General features: G+C 37.1%; 1 protein-coding gene across 1 annotated transcript in view; it reads right to left on the bottom strand.

The window, feature by feature from the left end:
• Window positions 1-395: 395 nt before the first annotated feature.
• The window catches only part of LOC136840411 (octapeptide-repeat protein T2-like), a 53,091-nt gene continuing 44,060 nt past the window's right edge, over window positions 396-9,426 (bottom strand). The window contains 4 exon segments of the mRNA XM_067107091.1: window positions 396-506; window positions 1,059-1,134; window positions 5,911-6,108; window positions 8,471-8,527. Coding sequence (XP_066963192.1) covers window positions 396-506; window positions 1,059-1,134; window positions 5,911-6,108; window positions 8,471-8,527 — 442 coding nt within the window.

Below are 9,426 nucleotides of genomic sequence, written 5' to 3' on the forward strand. Positions count from 1 at the left end.
ATGATTTGAAAGGGCGAGAGTGCGCGTAGAGATTAGTGATAAGGTGGATTATCCGATTGTTGCAAATAGGAAATATGATTGCTCTCTCTCTCTCTCTCTCTCTCTCTCTCTCTCTCTCTCTCTCTCTCTCTCTCTCTCTCTCTAGAGTTCTAGTTTATCGATTACAACATCTCTCTCTCTCTCTTTCTCTCTCTCTCTCTTTCTCTCTCTCTCTCTCTCTCTCTCTCTCGTACTCACACAAAGTGCGACGGAGCATATTCGACTTTTCCCTTTTCCATTTATTATTGGTGTTATCTCCTTTTACTTCTTTCACCCTTTCTTATGTCATCTCGAGGTAAATTTATTTCCTCTCTCACTCGGTCCAAGAATCTTCCTTTTTTGGTCCGCGGGTACATTCACTTGACATTTGTGCTCCCTCCCTGTGCTGTGGGTGTTAGCATCTCTCGTTTGGGGATAAGCTCTCTCTCTCTCTCTCTCTCTCTCTCTCTCTCTCTCTCTCTCTCTCTCTCTCTCTCTCTCTCTAATACCCCGCTTGCATTAGCACTCTTAACCATGATCGTACATCTCTCACACGTATGCACTTGTACGCATGAACTCTCTCTCTCTCTCTCTCTCTCTCTCTCTCTCTCTCTCTCTCTCTCTTATTTTTTACTCATGCTTCCTTAGTTTCTTGAGTATTTCACTTCTCTAGTTTTCCGTGGTCATTTATCCAGCGTTCTCTCTCTCTCTCTCTCTCTCTCTCTCTCTCTCTCTCTCTCTCTCTCTCTCAGCAGTCTTCTTTATGTATCATATCATAACGACTATTATCTCTCTCTCTCTCTCTCTCTCTCTCTCTCTCTCTCTCTCTCTCTCTCTCTCTCAGCAGTCTTCTTTATATATCATATCATAATGACTATTATCTCTCTCTCTCTCTCTCTCTCAGTAGTCTTCTCCTTTATCTGTCATATCATAACAGCTCTAGTCTCTCTCTCTCTCTCTCTCTCTCTCTCTCTCTCTCTCTCTCTCTCTCTCTCTCTCTCTCTCTCAGCAGTCTTCTTTATCTCTTATATCATAGCTGCTCTAGTCTCTCTCTCTCTCTCTCTCTCTCTCTCTCTCTCTCTCTCTCTCTCTCTCTCTCTCTCTCTCTCTCTCTCTCTCAGCAGTCATCTCCTTTATCTGTTACATCGTAGTGGCTCTCTCTCTCTCTCTCTCTCTCTCTCTCTCTCTCTCTCTCTCTCTCTCTCTCTGGGAAAAGGGTACACGAAATGTCATTGGGAGCCATCGTGTCATTTTCGAAATATATTAACCATAATTCTTCTCTTTTTTTCCGTTTTCTGATTAGATTTCCGACAGAAATTGAGGTGTGTAAAAGGCCCAAGTAAACACGAGCTTTCCGTTCATAAGTTTGTGGTTACGAAGGAATGTTTACATTCCTGATTGCGGATTCCTGACATTTTGTGGACATTCCCCACCGCCAGGCTTGAAGCCAATTTCTAAAGTCCCAAAATGATTTCGGTATGTTTAGCTCTGTGTGTTTGTGTGTGTGTTTATGTTTGTGTGTGTTTGTGTGTATGTATGTGGGTGTGCTTTCCCTCTTAGCGATTACACTCTGGACCTAGAAAATTGTTTGTCACAAAAAGCTTGGGAAATGCAGTGGTATACTAATGTTTTTAAAAGTGTACCATTTTCCTTGTCTTTATATGTTTTCGCACATTTTTAAAATTTGATAAAGATTCTTTATTACACTTTAGTTTTCCGAAGAGAAAACTATTGTGTCCGTCCGCACTTTTTTCTGTCCGCCCTCAGAGCTTAAAAACTACAAGCTTTTAAGCTCTGAGGGCAAGTTGGTATGTTGATCATCCACCCTTCAGTCATCAAGCATACCAAATTGCAGCCCTCTAGCCGCGGTAGTTTTTATTTTAGGTTTATTTAAGGTTCAAGTTAGCCATGATCGTGCTTCTGCCAACGATATAGTATATAGGACAACATAGGCCAACACGGCCGGATTAGAGTTTCATGGGCCGCTGCTCATACAACATTATACCTAGACCACCGAAAGATAGGTCCATTTTCGGTGGCCTTGAGTAAACGCTGTGCAGAAAACTCGATTGCACCGAAGAAACCAAGGCACATTTTTACTTGCTTAAATATGATAAAGCTTCTTTATTACATTTTTTTTTTATTTCGTCTTGGGGAAATGAGTTTATTTTTCTTTAATAATAAGAGATATAATTTTCAACATTAAAAAAAGTTCTTTTCACAATTTTTTACTTGTAAAATAATTCGTTGTCACAAATTTGTCGATTCCTGAAAAATCTTTCCATTCCTTTTTATTTTTGTGAAGACTAAAAAAAAAATCTTGCCATTCCTCTTTTTTGAAAACTGAAAAAAATCTTGCCATTCCTTTTTTTATGAAAACGAAAAAATCTTGCCCTTCCTTTTTTTTGTAAGAACGAAAAAACTAAAAAAATTATGCCATTCCTCCTTTTTGAAAACTAAAAAATCTTGCCATTCCTCTTTTTTGAAAACTAAAAATTGTGAAAACGAGAAAAATCTTGCCATTCATTTTTTTGTGAAAACGAAAAAATCTTGCGATTCCCTTTTTTTGTGGAAGCTAAAAGTCTTGCCTTTTTTTGTGAAAGCTAAAAATCTTGCCATTCCTTTTTTTGTGAAAACTAAAAAAAATCTTCTCATTCCTTTTTTTTTTTGTGAAAACTAAAAAAAAAAGATAGACTTAGTGACACATTTTTCAAAAATTGTCAGAATACTTTAATATGATAAATACTCTTAGTTATAAGAATTTTCAAAGCTCTTTCAAGTTACATTTAACTTCTTTTTTATCACTTTTACTCCCAAGTGTCAAAGAAGTTAAGGAAAAACACCTCAGAACTTTCTCTTCTCGTTTATTTGTTTCTTTTATTTGATTCCTTGTCCAGCAATCTATACTTTCCTTAAGGAGAGGTGATGAAGCTTTCTTTTTTAGGTAAGGGGGGGGGCGGAAGGAGAGTGGGAGAAGTGCCAGTTTTTGAAGAAAATGCCCTTTTGTAAAAGAAAACCCTTTTTAGTTTTCTGTAAAAGAAAACTATTGTGCTGTCTTTGTCTGTCCGCTTTCAGATCTTAAAAACTACTAAGGCTAGAGGGCTGCAAATTGATATGTTGATCATCCACTCTCCAGTCATCAAACATACCAAATTGCAGCCCTCTAGCCTCAGTAGTTTTTATTTTATTTAAGATTAAAGTTAGCTATAATCGTGCTTCTGACAACGATATAGGATAGGCCACCATCGGCCGTTGTTAAAGTTTCATGGGCCGCGGCTCATACAGCATTATACCGAGACCACCGAAAGATAGATCTGTTTTCGGTGGCCTTGATTATGCGCTGTAGCGGCTGTACAGAAAACTCGGCTGAACTTCATGCGGTACACTGTAGGCATTACTTAAGGTTCTTTGCAGCGTCCCTTCGACCCATAGCTGCAACCTCTTTCATTTCTTTTACTGTACCTCCATTCATATTCTCTTTCTTCCATCTTACTTTCCACCCTCTCCTAACAGTTGCGATGTTTTCCTCCTGTCACACCTTTAAAACTTTTTACTGTCAATTTCTGTTTTAGCGCTGAATGACCTCATTGGTTCCCGTGCTTGGCCTTTGGCGTAAACTCTATATTCAGTTCAATATGAGAAGTGTTATTTTCATTTTAAAACAATTGTATGCCTTTAAGGAAATGACATTCTGTAAAAATAAAACGTTTTCAGTCAAAAACTTTCAGTAAAAAATACTTTTAGAAGGAAATTACTTTTGGAGTCAATTACTTTTTAAAATCTGTTTTTAATATCCTTTTTAATCTATTTTTTCAATCAAAATTCTTTTGGTAAAAAAAATTCTCGAAGGAAATTCCTTTTGGAAAAGATTACTTTTTTAAAGACTGTTTTATATTTTTAATTTATTTTTTCAATCAAAACACTTTTGGTAAAAAACACTTCTCGAAGGAAATTACTTTTGGAAAGAAATTACTTTTTAAAAACTATTTTATAATTTATTTTTTTTATTTTTCTAAATATCTTTTCAAGTGTCAGTCGGGGGGATAGCAATATCTGTTTAGATTGTCTTTGTGAAAGAAAATTCTTCAAAGAATATCTCCCTTCGAAGAAACTGCTATTTTGAAGAAAATTACATTTAAGTATAATTTCTTTAATTTGTGATGACAGTGCACCTTGATGTATATATTTATATATTTAGTTTTCTATAGAAGGAAACTATTGAGATAGCTTTGTCTGTCCACCCTCAGACCTTAAAAATTACAGAGGCTAGAGGGCTGCAAATTGGTATGTTGATCATCCACCCTCCAATCATCAAACATACCAAATTGCAGCCCTCAAGCCTCAGTAGTTTTGATTTTATTTAAGGTTATAGTTAGCCATAATCGTATTACTGGCACCGCTATAAGTACCAACAACACAGGCCACTACCGGACCGTGGCTGAGTTTGATGGGCCGCGGATAAGAGTTTAATGGGTCGTGGCTGAGCCACCACCGGACCGTGGCTGAGTTTGATGGGCCGCGGCTAAGAGTTTCATGGGTCGTGGCTGAGGCCACCACCGGACCGTGGCTAAGTTTGATGGGTCGCGGCTAAGAATTCGATGGGCCGTGGCTAAAAGTTTCATACAGCGTAATACGCTGTACAGAAAACTCGATTGCGCCGAAGAAACTTCGGCGCATTTCTTACTTGTTTTTATACAGTTAACGCTTTCTCTCGTATACATCTATATACAGAAACTGTCTTCAATTGATATCAAATTTGCTACTAAAATCCCGGACGAATTCGAACGTGTATCTAAATCAAGGATCCGATTGTTACAAAATTAGGGGATTTTCAGCGAAAAACCTCATCTTTTATTTAGCAGATGCTCCTATCTGCCAAAAACAAAGCACATCTGGTGAATACTCTCCGGTAATATAAACATATCCACCAACTGCCGCTGACCTGACTTAATATTCAGCAGATGCTCTTTCCAGAGAGAGAGAGAGAGAGAGAGAGAGAGAGAGAGAGAGAGAGAGAGAGATAGTCCCGGGTACTGATTTCATAAACGTTAGAGAAAGGGCGGAAAAGCTTCGGGTAATCTATAATGGGAGGGAGTTTGTCTTACGTGCGAGCAGTAGATTGGTGTTCGGATGGGAAGAGAGAGAGAGAGAGAGAGAGAGAGAGAGGGGGAAAGCTCAGTTGAACGATAGAGAGGAATAGAAGGGATATATATATATATATATATATATATATATATATATATATATATATATATATATATACACACATATATATATACACATATATATATATATTAATTGGAGAGAGGAAAAGAAGTGGAGAGAGAGAGAGAGAGAGGAGGGTTGGGATAAATGAGAGAAAGGGAGAGACAGACAGACAGAGAATTATAGAGATAAAGGAAAAACATGGATAAATATCACACACAGAGAGGGAGATAAAAACATCAATAAATTGGAGAGAGAGAGAAAATTTCTTGACAATAAATAATGATAAAACTCAGTCACATGAGAAAAATAATACGTATGCAATTCCTTCCTACTCAACGAAATAATGATTTCCACTAACTTTATCCAAAGTACTTCTGTGTAGATTGTGTAGATCCTTTCACTGACGTGGTTAGGAGATGGACGCCTCGTCTAGGCGGCACTTAGAGGCCCTAAACACCTCGAAAAAGGACAATAGAGATTAAGGGATTGGGTACTTATCCCCTAAACGTGTTTAGGTACCTATCTGATCGACCCTGTGTGTGACAGGATGGCTTTGTGTTTCTCTCTCTCTCTCTCTCTCTCACTTTTTATTTTTTTTGTATCCTATTATTTTTTATCTCTTCCTTTTCTTTCTTGTTTTGTTTTTTATTTCCCTCTCTTTCTCTCTTTTCTCATGTCCTTTGCTCCATTCTCTCTCTCTCTCTCTCTCTCTCTCTCTCTCTCTCTCTCTCTCTCTCTCTCTCTCTCTCTCTCTCTCTTTTTTTTTTTCTTCTAAGATTTTTATTTCATCGTTTTGATTTTCGTCTTCTATCATTTTCCATCTTTCCTTCTCTCTCTCTCTCTCTCTCTCTCTCTCTCTCTCTCTCTCTCTCTCTCTCTGTCCTCGTCTTCTTCTTCTTCTTCTTTTTCTTCTATGATTTATATCTCCCTCTCTCTTTCTCTCTCCTTTCCCCCGGTCCGTCGCCCACTCTCTCTCTCTCTCTCTCTCTCTCTCTCTCTCTCTCTCTCTCTCTTTTTTCTTCCTCACCATCTATGATTTCTCTCTAACTCTCTCTCTCTCTCTTTACCCCGGTCCGTTTCCCAACTCTCTCTCTCTCTCTCTCTCTCTCTCTCTCTCTCTCTCTCTCTCTCTCTCTCTCTCTCTCTCTCTCTCTCTCTCTCGTTATCGCCATTTAAAGCCTCTTAAGCATAAGACGGCAGAAGAAGAAACTTCGGCGGCCCCGCTGATGGATTTCACTCAAGTTTATCTCTTATTTCGGCTCAGCTCAAAATCCTTGAACTTAGGTGTCTGTGTGTGTGTTCTTTTGAGGGCTTATTAGGAAATTCTCCCTGTAAAATACGTAAAATACGACGCCTCATATTCATAAGAACGAGGTTCTCTATTCTTTGTATATATATATTTAAAAAAAGATAATATATATATATATATATATATATATATATATATATATATATATATATATATATATACTGTATATATATATACATATATATATATATATATATATATATATATATATATATATATATATATTAACTTACTTTTTCTCAGCTGATCCGTCATGTTTCTGACACCACGCCCTATTCCATCGCGATTGCGACTTGCCAGTGCCGACTGACTACCAGGTACCTCGACAGAGTTTCAGTGGGTTCTTCGGGAAACGGACCTGAGTCATTTCTGAATAATCGGATGCTCCCGGCTGATGTAATCTCAGGTTAATCAAATGCTCTTATTGCATTAATTCAGAGTAATCAAATGCTCCTAGTGACATCAGTGCAGATTATCAAATGCTCATAGTTGCATCAATTCTGATTAATCGAATGCTCCCAGTGACATCAATTCAGATTAATCAAATGCTCCTATTGACATAATTTCATATTAATCAAATGTTGCTAATGACATCAATTCAGATTAATCAAATGCTCCTAGTGACATCAATTCAGGTTAATCAAATGCTCTTAATGACATCAATTCAGATTAGTCAGATGCTCCTAGGGACATCAATTAAGATTAATCAAATGCTCCTAGTGACATCAATTAAGATTAATCAAATGCTCCTTGTGACATCAATTCAGATTAATTAAATACTCCTTGTGACATCAATTCAGATTAATTAAATGCTCCTTGTGACATCAATTCAGATTAATTAAATGCTCCTTGTGACATCAATTCAGATTAATTGAATCCTCGTAGTTACATCAGTTCAGATTAATCGATTGCTCATAGTGACATAATCCCAAATTAATCAGATGCTCCTGGTGACATCAATTCAGATTAATCAAATGCTCCAAGTGACATAATCTTAGATTAATCAGATGCTGATAATGACATAGTATCAGATTAATCAAATGCTCCAAGTGACATAGTTTCAGATAATCAAATTCTGCTAGTGACATAATCTCAGATTAACAAATGCTCTTAGTGACATCAATTCAGATTACTCATATGCTCCCAGTGACATAATTATTGAGCAGTCCATCGCTCCCATGTGAGACTTATCCAGATCTAGGTCCGGCTGATGAAAATTTCCAATTTGTCAATTGCTCGAAAACGATCATGTAATTTGCAAGTAATAAATGCTACGCATATTCATATATCATAGTAAACTTTTTTTCTGTCCGCCCTCAAATCTTGAAAACTACTGAGGCTAGAGCGCTGCAAATTGGTATGTTGATCATCCACCCTCCAGTCATCAAACATACCAAATTGCAGTCTTCTAGCCTCAGTAGTTTTGATTTTGTTTAAGGTTAAAGTTAGCCATAATCGTGCATCTGGCAACGATATAGGATAGGCCACCACCGGCCCGTGGTAAAAGTTTGATGGGCCGCGGCTCATACAGCATTATACCGACACCACCGAAAGATAGATCTACTTTCGGTGGCCTTGATTGCACGCTGTAGCGGCTGTACAGAAAACTCGATTGCGCCGAAGACACTTCGACGCATTTTTTACTTGTTTGTGTATGTCTTTGGTTTTCGTTGGTTTATTTGCTTTTCTGTTGATTTCATAACGTGCGTATGTGTATGTATGATTTTATCTCTTATGTATGCAAGTATACGTGACTTGGATACAAATATGTATGTATCGGTTGAATCACGTATGTATACTTTCATTTGTACGTATGAATACACCTAAGCGCTTTTCTATCGCTTTTATGTCTATTTGTGCACAGTGTACATGTGTGTGTGTATGTCTGTGTGTACGCATGTATCCGTGATAATGTTCGTAGATATATCTATTTACTCTCTCTCTCTCTCTCTCTCTCTCTCTCTCTCTCTCTCTCTCTCTCTCTCTCTCTCTGTGTGTGTGTGTGTATGTAAATACATATAAATATTTTGTATATATAATATACATACATACATACATACATACATACATACTTTATATATACATAGGATATATACACCATCAATGTGCATATATCTTACGCATATACAAACATGTGACTTTCCCACCCTTTGATTTTACATTGTATCTCAACGACTTTCAATATTTTTCACATATATGAATCAACATCTCTTTGCCTTGCTATCTTCTGTTCATGCATACATTACTCGTATCTCAATATCAATGCACGTGTCACATCATTTATAGATAGACAAATCAATGTCTGTTTTTCTTCATCATGTGCATGTCTATGTTTTGTGCGGAGACATATGTATATTTTCTCTTTATCAAGTGAATGCGGATTTTTACATGCGTGTGTGCGTCTCTCTCTCTCATTTTGGTTGTAAGCAAATACCCTATGCCTATTTACACGTTTTATGTGTACGTCAGAGTGCTGGTAGGTTTGGTTATTATTATTTTATTATTATTATTATTATTATTATTATTATTATTATTATTATTATTATTATTATTATTATTATTCAGAAGAGGAGCCCCATGCATATGGAACAAGCCCACCGCAGGGGTCATTAACTTGAAATTCAAGCTTCCACAGAATATTATGGCGTTCATTCTAAAGAAGTAACAGAAGGTAATGGGAAATAGAAAAACAAATTGATAAATCAATAAAAATTTCAGTAGAGTAATTAAAATGCAATTTGGATCGTATTATGGTAGTAATGCATTGCATCTTCGCTTGAACTTCTGAAGAAGAAATTCCAATTGCAATACATCCTCAGAAGAAGGGAGACTCTTCCACAGTCCAGCGGTGTGAGAGGAAGAATAAAGGACCTCTGGAGCTTTGCTGAAGA

The sequence above is a fragment of the Macrobrachium rosenbergii genome, chromosome 7 (genome assembly GCF_040412425.1).
Source record: "Macrobrachium rosenbergii isolate ZJJX-2024 chromosome 7, ASM4041242v1, whole genome shotgun sequence".
Lineage (NCBI taxonomy): Eukaryota > Metazoa > Arthropoda > Malacostraca > Decapoda > Palaemonidae > Macrobrachium > Macrobrachium rosenbergii.